Here is a 20,137-nt window from a genome sequence, read left to right on the forward strand (position 1 = left end):
TTCCTGCTGTGTGCGTAGAAAAGCTGTCTTATATCTTGCCATGTGTTATATCTTGTTCCAAAAATGGTGATTAAGAATTTACAGTCAAGGCCCATCTCCATGGCCAGAATCTTTTTAATAACCTGTGTGAGGAAATACAATTAGTGAACTCTGTGTCCTCTAAGTCATGACTGACAAACTCATTTTGATATTGAGATTACATAATGAAGGTGGTTTAATATTATACTACAGCAGTACTAGAAGATGAAATTAATGGATTTGCTGGAAGTCTTCTGATTTTTCCAACAAGATTAAATCTTCTTTTGCCAGTTTGTCAACTCTTTGGACATATTTCACCTTTCAGCTTCCTAAAGTACTGAGATGTACTTGGATTTACTAAAAGCAGTAGGAAGAAGTGCTGTAAAACATAGTGGTACCAATTTCAAAAATGGAAAAAGGTACGAAATTATCGTCAGGTACAGTGTTGTTTTATAATCCCTGGATTCAGTTTGGATCTAAGTGCAGAGCTGAGCCTGGTTTGTGCTTGACAAATGACTGCATTTTGGGCGGCATCCAAAATGTTTAATAGAAGTATTCTGATTGGTTTCTCAGCTCAATGGAAAAACTTGAAGATTAAGCACACTTACTTACTCGCTACTCCAACAAAAATGTGATTAGAATTCCAGTTAAATGAATTTTAATGACCTAAAGGTGAGTATACTTTATTTCGAGAAGTAGCTCTATAAAGGAGGTGAATGTTTGAAAGGAGAAATTGGGGAAGACAGAAGTGTGAAACAGCAGTCGTGATAAAGCAGGTCTAACACCCCGTTAACAAATGATTTAATTGAGTTTCTCATAACTTATGTAAGGAGCTTACTGTAAGTCTGAAAACAATACAGGAGTTTGAAGAGGGTTTTTTTGCCTGTGTGAAAATGGTAATTGTTCAAATGAGAACGCTGGAAAGTAGAAATAGTTTCACAGCTCCATGATGGAAAGACGGGTTCAGTGGTTTGCCAATGGATTATGATAAATCATAAACACGCTGTAAAGGCTGATGTACTTTCAAAGGCATCACAACTGATTTATAAGTTTTATTGAGTAAAATGGCAGAGCTACTGTAAGATATTAACTCATGCAAAGGTGGCACCAAAGATCCTCCAATAATTTTTGGCAAAATATAACCATATACACTACCAGTCAAAAATTTGGACATACCTTCTCATTTAATGGTTTTTCTTTATTTTCATGACTATTTACATTGTAGATTTTCAATGAAGGCATCAAAACTATGAACACATATGGAATTATGTAGTGAAGAAAAAAGTGTGAATTAAGTCTAAACATGTTTCACATTTTACATTCTTTATAATAGTCACCCTTTGCTTTGATTACACTTTGCACACTCTTGGCATTCTCTGGATGAGCTTCATGAGGTAGAACCTGAAATGGTTCTCCAACAGTCTTGAAGGAGTTCCCAGAGATGCTGAGCACTTGTTGGTCCTTTTTGCCTTCACTCTGTGGTCCATCTCATCACGAACCATCTGGATTGGGTTTAGGTCAGGTGACTGTGGAGGCCAGGTCATCTGACCTAAGCAGCACTCCATCATCTCCTTCTTGGTCAGATAGTCCTTCCAAAGCCTGGAGGTGTGTTTGGGGTCATTGTCCTGTTGGAAATAAATGATGGTCTAACTAAACCAAACCAGATGGGATGTCATGTTGCTGCAGGATGCTGTGGTAGCCATGCTGGTTCACTGTTCCTTCAGTTTGGAATAAATCCCCAACAGTGTCACCAGCAAAGCACCTCCACACCATCACACCTCCTCCTCCATGCTGCACGGTGGGAACCATGCATGTAGAAACCATCCGTTCACCTTTTCTGGTCTCACAAAGGCACATCGGGTGGAACCAAAGATCTCAAATTTGAACTCATCAGACCAAAGCACAGATTTCCACTAGTCTAATGTCCATTCCTGGTGTTTCTGAGCCCAAACTAATCTCTGCTGCTTGTTGCTTTTCCTTAGTAGTGGTTTCTTAACAGCTTTTTGACCATAAAGGCCTGATTGGTCAGTTTCCCCTGAACAGTTGATGTAGAGATGTGTCTGCTACTAGAACTCTGTGTGGCATTTATCTGGGCTCTAATCTGAGCTGCTGTTAACTTGTGATTTCTGAGGCTGGTGACTTGGATGAACTTCTCCTCAGCAGCAGAGGAGACTCTTGGTCTTCCTTTCCTGTGAGCCAGTTTCATCGTAGCGCTTGATGGTTTTTGTGACTGCACTTGGGGATACATTCGAAGTTTTTGCAATTTTCCAGACTGACTGACCTTCAGTTCCTAAAGTAATGATGGACTGTCGTTTCTCTTAGCTGATAGGTTCTTGCCCTAATATGGATTCTAATAGTTGTCAAATAGGGCTGTCAACTGTGGACCAACCTGACTTCTGCACAACACAACTGATGGTCCCAATCCCATTAAGAAGGCAAGAAATTCCACAAATGAACCTTGACAAGTCACACCTGTGAAGTGAAAACCATTTCAGATGACTACCTTATGAAGTTAATGGAGAGAAGGTCAAGAGTGTACAAAGCAGTAACAAAGCAAAGGGTGGCTATTTTGAAGAATCTAAAATATAAAACATGTTTTGACTTATTTTACACTTTTTTGTTTACTGCATAGTTCCATATGTGTTCATTCATAGTTTTGATGCCTTCAGGAAAAACCATTAAATGAGAAGGTGTGTCCAAACTTTTTACTGGCAGTGTATATTAGAGAAAAAGGGTCATCCACTGATGCAGAGATGGCCTTTGACAGGGCGGCAGAGCAATATCCTTCTTCAGCACATTTGGCTTCAGCTCATGTTTTGATTGATTAATGGTCGACTGTACATGTCGGCCCTGAGGATCCTAAAGAGAACATTTCTCCCATTTATGCTTTTCAAGTTCACAGAAAAGTGAATCTTGGCTCTTTTCCATAGTTTTCAGAAGTAGTGAAAGGAATGATGCGACTTTGGGGTTTGTAAGTTTTTGCTTTGTAGTTCAGAAGAGCGGGGTAGAAAGTCAATCGTGCTCATGTGCTCTGTTTAATAAATGTGGGAAGAAACTCACTATACAATCATATTGTAATAAAGCAATTTGGTGATGCACTGACAAGATAATCATATGTGATACATCACAATGTCTATGAAACTGAAGAAGAAAAATATCCCTAAAAAGACCAAAAAAAGCAGGAATTACATGTTTATTCACTGCATTTCAGCATGAATTTAATATAGTGTCAAATCCTCACAGTATTAGTACTTCCCTATCAATATTTCTATTCTTGAAAGAATCCATGCCATACCATTGACATGCGCAATACTGTTGCTTTCCCCATCCAGAGGAATTTATATAATCTGAATACCCGCATATGGAAGAACCTGTACTTTTGTTCATTTTTATTTTTCTAATAATATTTAAATTTTTTTTTTGCAATATTTCCTTTAGATGCTGTAAAAATGCTTATTTCCCCACTGTGGCATTAATAAAGGCTAATCATATTTTATCGCATCGTATCGTGTTATATTGGATCGGATTGTGTCGTATTACTTTCCCCGCTGTCTGGAATTTTCTCAGATTTATCCCACAACATTAATTCTGTTTTTGCCAGTTTGTCGTCTCTCATTAGACAGATTTCACCTTTTCAGTTTCTTGAAGTACATCCAAAATGTACTTGGAATTACTATTAGAAGTCAGAAGATGAGGTGTAAAATATAATGGTATGAATTTCCATTGTGTCAGTTATAATATGTCAGTTTAGTTAATTAGCTCTGATTTGCTTGACCCCGCTGTCCAGCATTTTAGTCAACATCCGTACATTTTATTCTCATTTATTTAATAAGCACCACCATGAGTAGTCATTAAGTAGGGATTTTTGTATGTCAAATTGGTCTTATGAATCAGTTTAAAGTGTCTTCATGTTTTAAAGACTCCCTCTAGTACAGGTCTTTTAACTTGCTAACATGCTCGTATGATGTTTTTTCATATGCTGGAAGACAAATGATGAGTGTAATAAGCAGTTTCACCTTGAAACTGTAGTGTACCAATGACAGTTTCAAAAACATGGAGTCAGATGTCTAGAGTTTCGTTTGGAACTGATGTACAGAACTAATCCTGTCCACTGGCAGGGTGGGGCTTTCTGTATCATTCTTCTTTAGAATCTTCTTTAGAGTTTCCAGTTCTGACATGTACGGCTGAATTACTTCAATATTCCAACTTGCCACTTTGTATTATGGAGGGTTTTTACAGTGTTTGAGTGGAGTAGGTGAGCTGGTGTGCTGAGCTGCAGTGATACACATAGATGAGTTTTTAGGGGTTAAATCAATGACTGGAGAAAGACTTTAAAAAAATTATATTTGACATCTCTGTATCAATAATGTTTCAATACAGGAGGTGATACAAAACATTGCACTGTATATACGCTACTAGTGAAAAGTTTGGACACACCTTCTCATTCAATGCTTTTTATTTATGTGGATTATTTTCTACATTGTAGATTAACACTTTTTTAGTTTTCTTTCATAGTTTTGATGTCTTCAGTATTAATCTGCAATGTAGAAAATAATTAAATAAAAACCACTGAATGAGAAGGTGTGTCCAAACTTTTGACTGGTAGTGTATTTTCTCACACTCCTACAGTTTTATTTAAGGTTACCCCACAATCTGGTCCATTGTGTTTCATTCAAAACCTTGAGACTAATCCACCTACTGGAGCCTACAGAGCTCGTTAAGCTTGTTTGTTTAAAGCGTTACAGCTACTGTTTGCATCTTTTAAGCGATAATGAGCCGAGCTGCTTCTTTGCTGGCACCAAAACTTCCCTCGACTCCCTCAACAGTGAGTGGACCCGAGTCACCAGATATTAATATCCTACAAGTTTCATACAGTTGAAGCAAGACAGGAATATAATTTGGTCCATTCGAATGTCAGTGAACGAACAGTGACTACCTCCTCCACTTGCAGCGAGCGGAGGAGGTAGTCACTCTTTTCCACTTTTACTGTGGCTATTCAGTTAAATCTGATGACTAACTCAAATCACAAATGTGCTATATACTGCTAAGGCATGCACATTGCAAGAAGAAAAAAGCTGAAAAGTTTTGAATTGGAAAAAGAACTGGATCGAAGAATTAGACTTGTATCAATGGGTGCAAATAATTCTGTATAAATGCAGCTTTTTACGTAATCCTTCCATTATGTATTCTATCTGCTTTGAAAACATGCCGTGGGAGTGCAAAGGGCTTACTCTGTGAAGGAAAACATTAGGAATTGTTGCTTTTCCGATTTCACAATTTGCCAAGCACTGGAGGAGAGAGACTAGAGCTGGGAGCAGTGAAGCTAGAAAAACATATTATAGCTCCCTTTGGGCCATGACATGTTTTATCTGAAAAACAAAGAAGTCGTAGGCATACAGGACATCAGTGCTATTCTCAGTAATGCAGGGATGACTTAGAGTTTTGTACACAGAATGAATGAACAGCCTGTATTTAACCCAATTCGTGACTCCAACCTGAAACATTTGCAGCAGAATTCAGTAGCATCCAAGGTTTTTAATCTGGAAGACATTCATAAAAACTTGGAAACACAAAATATGATTAGCGAAAATTTCATTAAAACCAGCCTGGATCCTGTTAATGAATGAAAATATATGCAGCCAAGATTTTCAGTTTGCAAATGTGGCACAGTCGAGAGAATTTTTTTTTATTATTGTTATTCAGTTTTTGGCCTTAACTGCCAGAACCAAATATTTAACGTTGCAGCTTTTTGTAAAAAAGTCAACAGGGATGTGTTTGAAAGCTGCCTACAATAAAACCTGTAGATTTAAAAGAGGAGAAGCAGTTCTGAAGCAGCTCGGTCCCACTGTGAAACCACCACTGTAGCCTGCAGGTGCTGAATGTAGCAGCTCAGCTTCTCTTTGTTATGGAGGTGAGTGCAGGCTAAGATGCATGTCTGTTGATCATCGGCCTGAAATATTGCTGCTGAGCTAAGAGGTTGGCTGAACTCCGTTTGAACTTGCTTTGCACTGACTAAAATAATTTGCATACAAGTGTGCAATTGGACAAACACCAATCTTAAAAATGGGATGGAAGCGTCCAAAAGAGACGGATGGCAATTTATGAATGACAGCTCATGGTCACTGCACTGCCAAGACAATAAATGACTGCTGTGCATCATGTACTACCATGTCATGAATAATGTTATGTTTTCCCCCAAAATATCTTTCTATTCATCAGAAACAGTAGTGTGAAAAATGTATCTAAAATTCAAATGTGAACAGCATATGCGTCAGTACACACAGTTTTCTTTTTGGTCTGCATGAGTAGAGCACATATAAGTGGTTGCAAATGTTATTATGAAGTGCACGGGTCATTTAATGAGAGTCAAGAGATGAGACTTTCAATATTGAAGTACATCGGTATGAATCACCAAAGCAGTAGTTTGATCCAGCTAATTATCCCACTCAGAGTTATGATGCCACAGCACAGAGGTGGGCGAGGTGAAAGTAGGTTGAGTGTGTAGTCAGGGATGTGTGGTTGTTGTAGCCTCTTCTGCGCTGCATCAAATTAAAATGAATTTGATAGATCTGAGCTGCAGAAAACTTCAGTCTGTTACTTTTGATCACTAAATCATTACTAAATTATCTCAGGTGGAGATTTGAAATGTTTTCCAACATCGTGACATGTATTTCTTGGGATGAGACCAATCTACAGTGCTGCATGTCTTCTCTTTTTGCATATTTCTCACACTTAAATATTCCAGCTCATCAAACTAATATTTATTTAATATTAGACCGAGATAACCCACAAAACACAAAATGCAAGTTTTCAATTAAGATTAAAGAATTGAAAACCTCTTTGAAAAAATAATTGCCCCCTTAACCCAAATAACTGGTTGGTCCCTTCGCAGCAACAAGTGCAGTTAAATGTTTATCATAGCCTGTTGTCAGTCTTTTACATCACCATGGAGGAACTCTACCCCACTTCTCTGCAGAATAGTTTTAATTAAGCCAAATAAGATGGCCCTTCTAAGGCCTTGCCACAGCGTCTCTGTTACAACTCAACCACTAGGGTCAGCTGGGTGTAACAAAAACAACCCGATGCCATTGGTTTGGTAAAGCAATTTATTGCTCAGTGACAGAAGTAACACAAAAGTGGTCAAACAAAGGAGAACAGGGCTGGTGGATGTTGCCAAATCAAAGAACCAAATAAAACCATATAATAAAATTAGTTTGATGATCTGAAACATTTAAGTTGGACATGCAAAAAAAATGATATTTGTAGGAAGGCAAACATTTTTTCACAGCAATGTATCTACACAATAACATGAAAATCTATTCTTTTATTCATGAGACATCCAGCTGGGGAAGAGATGAACAGACAAGGGAAATATACCCACATTTTTGTCAGAAGTAAACATGTATCTCATGCTGTGCAGCTTTGGGACATTTGTTCACGGTTTGCTCTATAGCTTCTTTTCTAACACACTTTTCTTCCCTCATAGTCTCCGCTGAGGAGCAGTGGCGATGAGTGGTCGCTGTCGGAGCTGGATGTTTTGCTGCTTGCTGGCACTATCGGCCACACTCTCAGCTTGGCGGCCAGCAGTTTTGTGGAGGAAGAGCACCAAACCTGGTACTTTCTGCTCAACACGCTCTGCCTCGGCGTCTTCCAGGATGTCTGTCGCAAGTACTTCAGAGAGCAAAGAGGCTCTGGAGAAGAAGAAGAGCATCTTCTCCCGTCCAAAGACTGCCATGCCTCTGATCACCCCAAAGCAGAGATTTACTCAGAGAAGTGGCTAGCGTTAGCCACGCCACCCTTCACTCTGGTCTGCTGCAGGCTGCTGCGATCCCTCAACCAGACAGGGGTGCAGTGGGCTCATCTTCCTGACGTCGGACATTGGCTTAACAGGTTGGCCAATTTTCTGAACACAGTCTATAAAGTTCTGTAGAAAGCTCATTCAAACACAGATGCAATAAGAGTTCTTCTCATGCAGAGCTCCAGAAAAACTCATATTAAGTAAATACTTGAATTCGATTTAACTAAACATATAATAAACACAGAAAATATTTAGAAAAGTATTTTTTTTGGAGTCACTTTACATGATTGTAGTGTCACCATCAGTGCCCTCCTGCTCACCCCTCAGTCAGTCTGATGCCCCCAGGCTATGAGCAAGCTGGGAGCTGCTACCATTCATAGTGAATTTTTATTTTACTAATGGGTTTCTTCTGGCTGGAAAAGACATAAACAAGTGGCAAAAGACAATTAACCATTATGATAGAGATGTTAATGCTGAATTCTAAACATTTGTACATTAAAAAAAAATTGGGCTAAAAATAACATGTCCAAAAGTATTCATAACCTTGGAATTGTTAGAACTGCTTGAGAAATGCATTTTCTTTATCATACCAAATGGTTCTGGTAATGTCTAGAGCGAACTATACAACTACAGATGCAGTAGTTCTCCAGTCAATTCCTAGTTTACTGCAAGTCCTGGCCAAAACCAGTGAACTTAGTGAACTTATTAGGGTCCATCACTAAGAGAAAGTTACACTTTATGGCTGCTCACAAGTTGGATAAAAGCTGGATCCAAGTGTTTTCAAGTGCCAGTGGCAACAGTGCAAAGCAGAGTCTAAAAGTACAAGGAGTTCCACACTGTGAAAACGTTGACAGGGTGATCAGAAGCCAAAATTGACCCCTGTGCTGCCAAGAATGGCAGTGCAAGAGGCCAAGAAGAGTCGGGGGAGCATCACCAAGACCTTCCTGATGAATCTGAGCAGTTCTCTTACCAACATCTAAAGTAGACGCTCCAGCAGACACTGAATAAGGCCGATCTCTGCGGCGACAGTTGAAGGAAGACTCCCCTTCTCAAAGTTCATCTGGACAGAGAAGAGAGCTTTTGGTCAGTAGTTCTGTAGTCGCATGACATGAAAATGAAGTTGTTTGGAGACAGGAAGTTGACTTTTCCTGCCTCTTGTTTGGTAAAAGAAAGGAGAAACATTCAGCAACAAAAACACCGCCCCAACTGTCAGACATGGTGGTGGGAATGTAATGCCTTGTGGGTGTTTTTAAGCCAGTGGCCCAGACAGCCTTGTCAGAGTAAATAGCATCATGACGAAAGAGAAAGACATCAAGATTCAGGAGGAAAACATCAGGCAGAAAAACTTCTTGTCCTTGGGCAGCTTTGGGCCTTCCAACAAGACAGTGATCTGACACAAACAGCCTCAGTGGTTAAGACGTAGCTAAGAAAACAACAGCAACATTTAAAAAAAATAAAATATAGAAAGTTTAAATCTGTCTTTAACACAGTGTCTTACAGTCTTTTGTCACTTGTTTATTTCATTTTCAGCCTGACAAAAGTTTTTGGCCAGACTGAAATTCACTATGAGTCAAAAGGCAATGTAGTGAGCTGTAAATGCCGTCTCTGACAGATTATCACCTTCTAAAGCTGATGTGGCAAATGCATTAGCAAGTTAATTTGGATTTACACATCTTGCAGACATGGAGCAACCTTGAAATGCATTTGGAGTCATGTTTCTGATGATTTAATCTATCTAAGTCCAACATTCTCATTATTTCTGCTCAGTTTTGGTCTCTATCAACTCCAAAGCAAATTATCTGGCTCTTTAGCTGCTAAATGCTTAACATGGTAGACACTTTTTTGACAGCTTTTTGACTGACATCAGATGTCTGTAATCCAAGCATTGAAATTGTAGATGTAAAACCAAAACACTGAGGTAAAAGATGCTATAAAACTCCAGATAGTTGCGGGAAACTGCAGGGTTCAGTGGTTAGAAGTGAAGCCTTTCATCTCACACAGTCATCTATTCCATTGTTAAATCATACATATTAATTTCTTTAACTCAGTGAAGCCACTGATGCTCCCCAGCTAGTCTTCTCTGTTGGCTTGTGAGCAGGGATTGTTTTACAAGGCAACAAAGCGAGGAGTGAGTGTTAACAGCAACAGCTACTCAGTTGATTCAGAATTATCTTGGCAGTGTTATGATTGCTAAGCTGTTCCTCGAGAGAGAGACACAACTCTGTGAATAGCTAAAAGATGGACTGGTGGGTCTGTTGCTGTAGCCTTCTATTAGTCAACACAACAGAGCTGGATGCATAAAGTGATGATCCTGAAGTTCAGAAGTGTATCTGAAATCTGTTAAATGCAAACAGAAATTCCTCCGAGTGCACTGACTGGATTCCTTTCAGCTCGAGACAAACTTTACAGTTTTACCCTCACTGCTGCTAAGGCTCCACAACAACAGTAGGATGTTTGTTCTGACAACCGATATGTAATGTGGAGTTGTAATGAACACGAGGCTGCCAGCAGAGCGGAGGACTATTAGTCTTGTGGTATAGTGTATAGTATATTTGTCTTTTTTTTTATGTGGATATGTGGCAACATGAAGGTGACAGGATATAACAAGAACTCATTTTCAACACAGCTACACACGAGGGCGAGAGACAAGTAAAATATGTGGCAAACTCAAGGTTTTAGTGCAAATCCAGCAGAATTAAAGCAAACAGGCTTCTTTCACTGTTTAAATGCAGAAGTTGACAAGTCACATGGGGATGAATTCATTACAAAAAGGCAGAGATGCAAAGACAATACACTCAGTAGACTGGAATATAATGCGGCGACAAGATTTTCCGTCTTCATTTGTCTCCACGCCTACACAGAAGAGTAACAGATCAATACGACAAGTTCATTGCTGTTCTCTCGGGAAGATTGAAAGCTATGGGAAATATAGGATGTCGCCCACTGTACTAGACATAATGAAAGTGGTTGAGTGAAATGTATATATACAGGGAAATTGCACTAAACAATGATTTGGTCTTTGCAGTCATTTAAAAGAAGGTATAGAGGGTAAACAAAAGGCTTTTCTTGTGACATTGAAAACATTTTAATGTGTTTTTCTGCCTGACAAGCTGACAAGACCATCCACTTAGCATTTTTTTTTTCTTGGATTCAAGAAGGGAAAATAGCCTTCTGTGATTGCTCAGACTGTAGGAAAACCATGATTTCTCAGTAAGACTGTGACTGGTTCAGAGACATTAATATTCTGACAACAGCACGGGGCTAGGGGATTATGGTTTGTTCTTTAACATGCATCACATTGTGGAATGGAGATGTGAATTCTGACCTTTTCCCTGTCCGATGTTGCCCTTTCTTCTTACCTGCACTGCCTGTTGCTTGGATAATGAGATCTAGGTTGCGCTACGCCTCGTCTTGTCTCAAAATACCCAACTTCCACTGCTGTCTGATCCAGCCAGTGGCTAAATGCACATCTTCTATTCAACTTTGATATGTCCTTTGAGGTCTTATTATTTCCTGTCTGTGTTCAGTGTGGCGTAATTTCAGACTGTATTGCCTTAAATCCAGTGAACAATTGAAGATCTGTGCCTTTTTAAAATTTAAACTGATGCTGGAGGATATGACTGACAGTGTTTCATCTCTTCTGAAAATCTCTGTTTTTTAGTAAATACTCAACTTTAGCATTTAAGCTTTCTTTTTAATTGATTAAACTGAATATGTTTTTGCGCATGCTATATTTAGGTCTAAGTAAAGCGAAATGAGAAATTGCTTTACACAAACATGTTAAATATGAATGAATTTCAGTTCAAAATTTGGAAAGAACCTCTTCGAATTAGAGTGCAGGGTGTGTTGTTTCACCCCATAACTGTTTGTCTCTTTCTAGCTCTGAACACAAGATGGTCCTCTCCCTGCTGTCAGCTTTCTGTTTGGTTCTTATCTACCTCCTGGTTCAAAGACGTTGCTCATGGGTCTCCAAGGTTGCCCTCGCCCTCGGACTTTTGGGTGTCTACAGCTATCGGGCAGCTGTCGGCAGTGTCTTGTTTCCCTGGCAACACTCCAGCCGAACTACGTCCAAGTAAGTTTTTGTAAACCATGGTGCTATAATTTCTTTCAGTGTAACAGTTGGCAAACTGCAGTCCCCTGATAGTTGCATGATTTAATGCACACAGTTTAGATTGTCATGTGGATGAGCGTGCAGGATGGAATGCTGCATGTTACATCTGAGAAGACAAACACTCAGGACACATCATTAACTGGGACAATGGACTGCTGGACTTTTTTTGCTTTACATCTACCTGCAGTAAATTACCCTGACCCACTGTCCCTTCAAGCGCTAAAAAAGTCTTCCAGTGTCTTAAATTAAATTAATTGCATTGGAAGAGGCGTCAAGCAATCTATGACTGTTGATTTAAATCGGCAGTCAGTATGAATTGCGGTAGTATCGACAGGTCTTCTCTCCTCCAGTACACAGCCATATCCCCACCCACCCCTCTGGTCCTCTGTAACTGATGAAACTATTTTCACAACATAGAGCAGTAAGCCAGCTAATCACAGTACTAAGTATAGAGAAAACATAAAACCATGCAGGATATTAGAATCATTTTTGTACTAAGTTTTGCAAATTTGCTTTTCATTTGGATTGAAAATTAACTATTTTTAAGCTTTCATGACTGGAATACAGAACCCTGCATTTCTCATTTTTATTACTCCGCCAAGGAACGGGCAAGCCACCATCGGCATACGTTTGTCTGTGAATCTGTCTGTCTGTCTGTCTGTGTGAAACATTACTGAAAAACGGAGCAACAGATTTGGGTGAAATTTTCAGAGAAGGTCAGAAATGACACAAGGACCAAGTGATTAGATTTTGGCAGTGATGCGGCTTATAGTCTGGATCTACAGCTTTGTTAAAGATTTCCCATTGGGAGATATAGCAGCCGGCACAGTGTCACTGTAACCATGATATGAACAGATGTCTGTGTAGTTTCTCATTCATCCAGGTCATGGTTATCCAAAGTTGTTTAAATCAATCCAACTGGACTTTAAGAAAGTTCTTAAAGTCCAGTTGGATTGATTTAAACAACTTTGGACATGATGTGAACACTGTGTCAGTTACCCGCTGACGATCAAATGATTGCGATCCTACTACAAATTGACTGTGATTTATCAGTTGGAAATAATACAAGGAACAAATGATTAAACTGTGGGGTGTTTCTGAGTCCCATCAATTCCTGCCGCCCGCTACATATTTAAGTCACGTATGTAGCAAACCCCAGCCAGACACGTTACGTTCAGCCATCAGCCTTATTTTGAACACAAATTCACCTTTCTGTCCTTCACTCATTTCTTCACAGTAAGAGCTTGTCTCCATTCCAGCTGCTTTTAAGTTTAGACACATCCTTTGCTAGACAGCAACAGCGTGGAACCATCTTCTTTCATCTTTATTTTAATTTTCTGACTTTTTGGCAGCATCTTAGAGAATCACTTACTGTGCTGCTGGAATGGTGACAAAATAAAAGCCCGCAACATTAAAAATACGTCTTCAAAATAAAAGCATGGAAGGAACGCTTATTTTAACAATAGCAAAACAAAGGTTTGCCAAAACTGATGAACTGATCAACAAACTTTTATAAGAGTAATTTACATGCAATTTGGTATTCATACATAACACGCACATGCAAAACACATGTTTGTGCTCAGCGCAAGGTTATGAAAGATTTCATCTGTCAGAAATGATACGTCAACTGAACAGCCTTGGAGGAGTACTGCGCTCTCTGAGTGCTTTTCTAGTTCTGCTTTTTGAGCAGTAAAACGTCCCAAATGTGCAAAACACAACACTCGAAGGAGCGTTTGCTTTTGTGGTTTTTGAGTAAAGTGTCTCAACTGTTGGATGGATTGCCATGAAATCTGGTGCAGACATTGAAGTTTGAGTGCGTAATTTATTCCAGAGGCATTTTTGTTATGTTATTGAAAAGTCTCTTTACTTCCCAACAGCAATCGATAAATTAGATGCTCTGCTAATAAAAAGAAAAATATCTGTTATCTGTAGCAGTCACAGGCCTGTAAAAAGCCTGTACGATCACAGTGATGCTCTGAAAATGATTTAATGGTCTTCTAACTACATACCTGCCCACCTGCACTCAAGCCTTGCACTCATTATCTGTCACAGGAGTCTTCCACAATGCTAGTTGGACACATTGCTTGAGTGAAGAGCTGCTAGCACAAAAATGACAGAGTGCAGCCACATTTTACGGTTTCACCTAAACCTGCAACATGTTGCATTGATAACAGGCTGGATGTTTGCATCCATTTCTATTTGTGTGTCTTTACGTGGTCTTTGTGGTCGTGTCCTCCTCTAAATTCATTGGGACAGCTTTACATGTTTCCGTATACAGCTGTGAACTAAAGTTTACACACACTTGGAAAAGCCATGCATATCATTGCAGTCTTATATTTCCAATGACTCCTAAAACCCTTAATTTTCTATGATGGAATCATTAAAAGACGTGCATCTTTCTCACCGAAAACAATCATGCATTTAGTTAAATGTCCTTTGGTTATTTTTACCTCAATCAGGCTCTTTTGGGAGCCGTCCTCAAGCTTCTGGTTGTATCTTTGACCACTCCTCAGAATCTGTGCTTTTTTTTTCTGACACGAACTTACAGTCCATAAATTCCCAATGGGGTTTAGGTCAGGACTTTGGGGAGACTAGTCTAAAACCTTAATTCTAGTTTGATTCAGCCATTTCTTTGCTACTTTTGATGTGTGTTTGGGGTAATTGTCTTGTCCGTCCAACCTACTGGCTGGTGTTTTCCTGAAGAATGTGGAGGTAAACCTCCTTAATATTATTCAGTTTGCTTTGTGTAAAGCACCAGTTCCACTGACAGCAAAACAGCCCCAGAGCATAATACTGCCACCACCATGTTTGATGCCAGGTCTGGTGTTCTTGGGATTAGAAATCTCTTCTTCTGTCCTACAAACATTTTTCTGGTCATTGTTGCCAAATAGCAAAATTTTTGTTCCATCTGACCTCAGAACTTTCCTAAGGCTTTTTCTTTGTTCACGTGATCAGCAGTCAAGCCTTAAGGTGCTGATATTTGAAGAAGGACCTCCATCTTCACTGTAGCCTCTCAGCTCATATTGATGTAAAACACTGTGGAAACTGTTTGCTGTTTGCTTCCTGATCGTGGCAGTGACACAACTGCATGAGGCACTTCATACTCATACACAGTTGGTTTTGGAATCTATTGCTACTTTGAAATGGCTCCAAGTGACTTTCCTGACTTGTTGAAGTCAATGATTTGCATCTTTGGATCTGTGTTGAGCTCCTTAGACTCTCCCATTGTGTGTTTTAATGATTCCAGCATAGAAAATCAAAGTCATCAAAACTCAAGATTGTCATGATATTCATTGTCTAAGTGTATGTACACTTTTCTTTACAACTGTATATGTTCACCGCCTGTCTGTACTATAATCTACTTTTTGAGCAGGTGTCATTTGAAGGTAATAATCTTCTGTTCATCTATATTGACTTTGAACAGGACACTTTGTAAATGTGGTGATGTAGCCTCTTTCTGTCTTTTTATACATGTATATTTTCAGTGCACTGTGCATGTCTCCACACCAAGACTCTTTCTCATGAATTAGTCCTCCAGCTGTACTCAGATGGTATCCCCATGTAACTTTAATGTTTCCCACAGGATGAATTGTAATCCCCTTACCTGGCCTGTTCATGGTGTATTTATGATCGAATACTTGCAAAACTACTGGCAATACCACCGACTTCATTTGTACCCTGGGTATAGCACTAATTCATCTGCTTATGCAGTACTGTGAAAAACTATTTGCCCCACTGCAGAATTCTTCTATTTTTGTATATTTCTCACACTTAAATGTTCCAGATCTTTAAACTAATATTTAGATGTATTAATATTTTACAGAGATAACCCACAAAACACAAAATGCAGTTTTTAAATTTTGATCTATTGAAAGATTTATTGAAACCTATATCACCCCTGTGAAAAAATAATTGCCCCCCCAAACCTAATAACTGGTTGGGCTACCCTTGACAGCAACAACTGCAGTTAAATGTTTGTTCCAGCTTGTGATCAGTCTTTTACATCGTCATGAAGGAATTTTGACCCATCCTTCTTGGCAGAACAGTTTTAATTCAGCCACATTAGATGGTTTTTGAGCATGAACTGCCCTTTTAAGGTCTTGCCACAGCATCTTAATTAGGTTTAAGTCCGGACTTTGACTCGGCCACTCTAAAACCTTAGTTTAGTTCTTTCTGAGCCACTCAGAGTTGGACTTGCTTATGTGCTTTGGGTCATTGTCTTACTGCACAAACCTATGGACTTGAGCTTCAGGTCCTGAACTGATGGTAGATGTTTTCCAGGAGGATTTTCTGATAGAACAGAATTCATGGCTCCATCAAAAATGACAAGTCGTCCAGGTCCTCAAACCATCACACTACCACCACCGTGTTTCACTGTTTTATCATGTTCTTCTTGTGGACTGCAGTATTAGCTTTACGTCAGATGTAACAGGCCCATGTCTTCCATAAAGTTCCATCTTTGATTCATCAGTCCACAGGATGCTATCCCAAAAATCTTGGGGCTCATCTAGATATTTTCTTGTAAATGTCGGACAAATTTTTATGTTCTTTTTGGTCAGTAGTAGTTTGCTCCTTGCAACTCTCCCATGGATGCCTTTTTCGCCCAGTGTCTCTCGTAGATGGACCTTAAGAGGCCAGTGAGGTCTACAGTTCTTGTAATGTTTGCCTGGGTTCTTTTGTGACCTCCTGGACTGGATATTGAAGTGCTCTTAGAGAAATTTTGGTAGGCCAACCACTCCTGGGAAGGTTCACCACTGTTCCATGTTTGCTCCATTTGTGGATAATGTCTCTCACTGTGGGTCGTTGCAGAGCCTCAGCAATGGCTTTGTAACTCTCTAGACTGATAAATATCAACAACTTTGTTTTGCATCTGTTCTTGAATCTCTTTAGAACGTGGCATCATGTACTGCTTTTTGAGACCCTTTAGCGACTTCGCAATGCCAGACAGGTTCTATTTAGTGATGTTTAGAATCAAACAAGTCTGGCAGTAATCATAGACGAGTGTGAGATTGAGCCCAATTACCAAATTAATTTGGTCATTTGGTAGATTGGTAACTATAGAGGCAATCACTTCTTCACAGAGGTCCAGATGATGCTAGACAGTATTTTCCCTTTAATTATAAAAATCATCACCTTAAATGCATTTTGTGTTTTCTTGAGTTAACTTTGTCTTACATTAAAATTGGTTTGATCATCTGAAACATTTACATGTGTCAAATATGCAAAAATAGAAGATTTCTGGCAAAAATACTTTTTCATAGCACTGTATATTTAATCATAAATTGGTAATTTATCTGAATTGGAGAAAGCCTGTGTTCATGAAAATGTGAGTAAATGTAGAACACATTAATAGTAGATGATCTGGAGGTGGGCAGGCTTCCAGTGTGACTCGATCTGAGTAGGTATAAATGTAATTTTATTATCCCTTATTAATCCCACGAGGGGAAATTCTGATTTTCGCATATCTCCCAACTGGGGGGAGTCAGAGCGACGGGTCAGCCACGGTACAGCGCCCCTGGAGCAGGAAGGGTTAAGGGCCTTGCTCAAGGGCCCAACAGTGGCCACATCGGGGATTGAACCTCTGACCTTCTGATCAGTAATCCAGAGACTTAAATGCACTGCATTTCTTTGGTATAACCACATTCTGAAGAAATCTATCAATCCCAAAAGTTCAGGGGCCAACTAGCCGTCCTTCTACAAGTCATGCAATAAGAGCTATTTGTAGTATCAGTGAAAAATAAAGTCCTTACAGCAGCATTGTTTGCTTGACAAGGGGGTCATATTTGTTGACAAGTCAGCCAGCTGGATCTAACTAATTTCCATATTGTGATTCCATCAAATTGCACAGCTGAGGTAACGACAGTGAGAACTCAGAAGTCAAAGCATTTGTATTGAAATCGAAATGGATGCAAAGCTTCAACATAAAGGAATTTTGCCACCGACTGCAGCTCCTTAATAAGGACGGTGATTTTCCGGGTTTTCTCTGTTTCTTATCTCATTTCTTAAAATGGTCCTCAATTTCCCTTTGCCATCATTAAAAGATAAATCTTGAGAAGAGTTTGGATTTCTTTAACCTGCAGATGCATTTAAACCCTTCTGGTGTGTCCCCAAGGGTAAGAATCTTCCCTCCTAGACCCTCAAATCTTAACCAAGAATACTAAGTGCATAATCATGTTCATTTTACACAGGCGATGATAAAGCAGTTCATCCGGTGCCAACCCTTCAGTGTTCTGTGCATTTAGGATATTCTGTGCATCCTTGAACTCAGCCTGAATAATGAAGTATCATGATAATGTGTGGCTGAAAACACATTATCATTCTAGCAGACTGATGCCTCTGTACTTTGTGTCTAATACTTTAGCAGGGCCTGTATATAATACTTGTTGTTAGCATCGACAAAAACAAAAAAAAAAATTGAGAATCTTGCAGAACCTAAGTGTTGTAATTTTTCATTCTGCAGACTAGAGCTTGGCACAGAGGTATCTGCTACTAACCCCTGTCAGGAAATAATGAGTGTTCAGGACTGCACACGGGTCTCCTGTCTAGTTTTCCTGACCTCCCTTCATCCTGCACCAGAACCTGGCCTTCCTTAACCTTTCCTGTTCTCCTTGGCAGTCTGTCCTACCTGCTCGCCTAATTAAAAGCTCAACCTCTCACCCTTACCCGCAAAAAGACACCTGACTGAAGCCATGTAGGGACTCGGGCTCCTTTTGATGAACTTTGTGATTGATGGGGTTGACAGTTGACCCAGTCCTTCAGCTTTTTCTTCAGACCTCAGCACATTGATCTTTACAGTTCTCCACCTCGAGGGTTTATTTTCGATTTAGTTCACATTCTTGGCCTAAGCTCCTTCCAGAGACAAACTTTAGTCTTGGGATTTATGGTAATAACACGCTGTCTATCTCAGGTGCTGTAATTTGATCGCCTGGTAAGGAGAAGCTATATTTTTGCAATTATACTAAAGTAGTGCTGTTTATTTGTACTACATTTCCAATGGTTGTCTTGTAGGAGTCAAATGATTTCCCCTGGGTCTTATTTGTTTGTTTTGGTGTTTTTGAACAACCATCTAGTCAAATTTCTGTTAGTTTTAGACACAGTATCAGAACAGTTTCTCTCTGAAATTAAAAAAGACAGAAATGCTTTCACAGCTATGTTTTTCCTTGTAATGTAGCTGTGAAAGGGAACAACTTTGTATAATGACCCTTTTTAAAGTGTGGTCTTCTTGGTTTCCTCTTTCGGTGTGTTTTATCAGAGTAAAACCCCCTGACATCTCCCCCCGCTTCCCTCCGCCTTCCCTTTCCCGAATCCCTAATTGCGCTGTTGCATCTTTCAGAATGGCTAATAGGGTTGAAAACAGCCAACACTGCTGACTTTAAAGGATCTCAAAGAGTTGTTTGGATTGAATCTGTCTTTTTCGTTCTGTTTCCTCTCGCTCCCGGACACACCCTACCTTATGGCATCATCAGAAAAGAACCTAAAAATAGACAACTGAGGGTCAGCGACAGGCAGCTACTTACTTTGCGTTTGTTGTATTTAACTGGATATTGAGAGGTGCAACTTAAAGGAATCTTTAAAGTAGGATCCAGTCAAGTAAAAATGAAAGATGAAACTGATCTCCTGTAGGAAGTAGCTCAACATCAAAGCAGCCGGCTGAGGGCCAAACCTGTCCAAGCCTGTATACATCATATCCAAAGTTTATCTCCTTGTCCTCTGCATTTATGGCACATTTCCCACCAAACATTTAGCCGCAAGAAGCATTTACAGTGTTTGTGGTTGTGTGTGTCTGTGCTTCACACCTGACCCATTTTATCATGTGCTGCCTGGTCTAGAAAGGCAGTTGTTGTGCAGTTTCCCAATTTAAAAATATTCATGCATACCGATCCCACTTAAAAATGGAAATGTATTCAAACTCATCTCAAAACACCTGTGAACTCCTGCCTCACACACACAGACACACAAACAAAATTCAGTTTTCGGTTTTATTACCCAAGAGGTAAACTATTTTATGACCCTGTTTCAAAGTCAGTTCTGTGTCACTACAGTATATCAACGGCAACATTTAACAAATTATTATCCTCCACTGACTGACTGAACATCATACATAAAGACACTCCTGCCGTACTCTGTCCTTCTAAATGATGTTCCTGTTTCAGCAAAAAAAAAGGTGATTTAAAATGTAACATAAAGCTGGAGTAAAAAAAAGACATCAC

General features: G+C 39.5%; 1 protein-coding gene across 2 annotated transcripts in view; it reads left to right on the forward strand.

Moving 5' to 3' along the window:
• The window catches only part of pigg (phosphatidylinositol glycan anchor biosynthesis class G), a 97,916-nt gene that overhangs the window by 42,209 nt on the left and 35,570 nt on the right, over window positions 1-20,137 (forward strand). Inside the window, exons 9-10 of one of the 2 annotated variants that reach the window (XM_055016635.1) lie at window positions 7,505-7,908; window positions 11,697-11,888. In XM_055016635.1, coding sequence (XP_054872610.1) covers window positions 7,505-7,908; window positions 11,697-11,888 — 596 coding nt within the window. Of the gene's footprint in view, window positions 1-7,504; window positions 7,909-11,696; window positions 11,889-20,137 lie in introns of those variants that run through there. The other variant, XM_023277027.3, reaches the window with a different exon arrangement.

The sequence above is a fragment of the Amphiprion ocellaris genome, chromosome 13 (assembly GCF_022539595.1).
Source record: "Amphiprion ocellaris isolate individual 3 ecotype Okinawa chromosome 13, ASM2253959v1, whole genome shotgun sequence".
Lineage (NCBI taxonomy): Eukaryota > Metazoa > Chordata > Actinopteri > Pomacentridae > Amphiprion > Amphiprion ocellaris.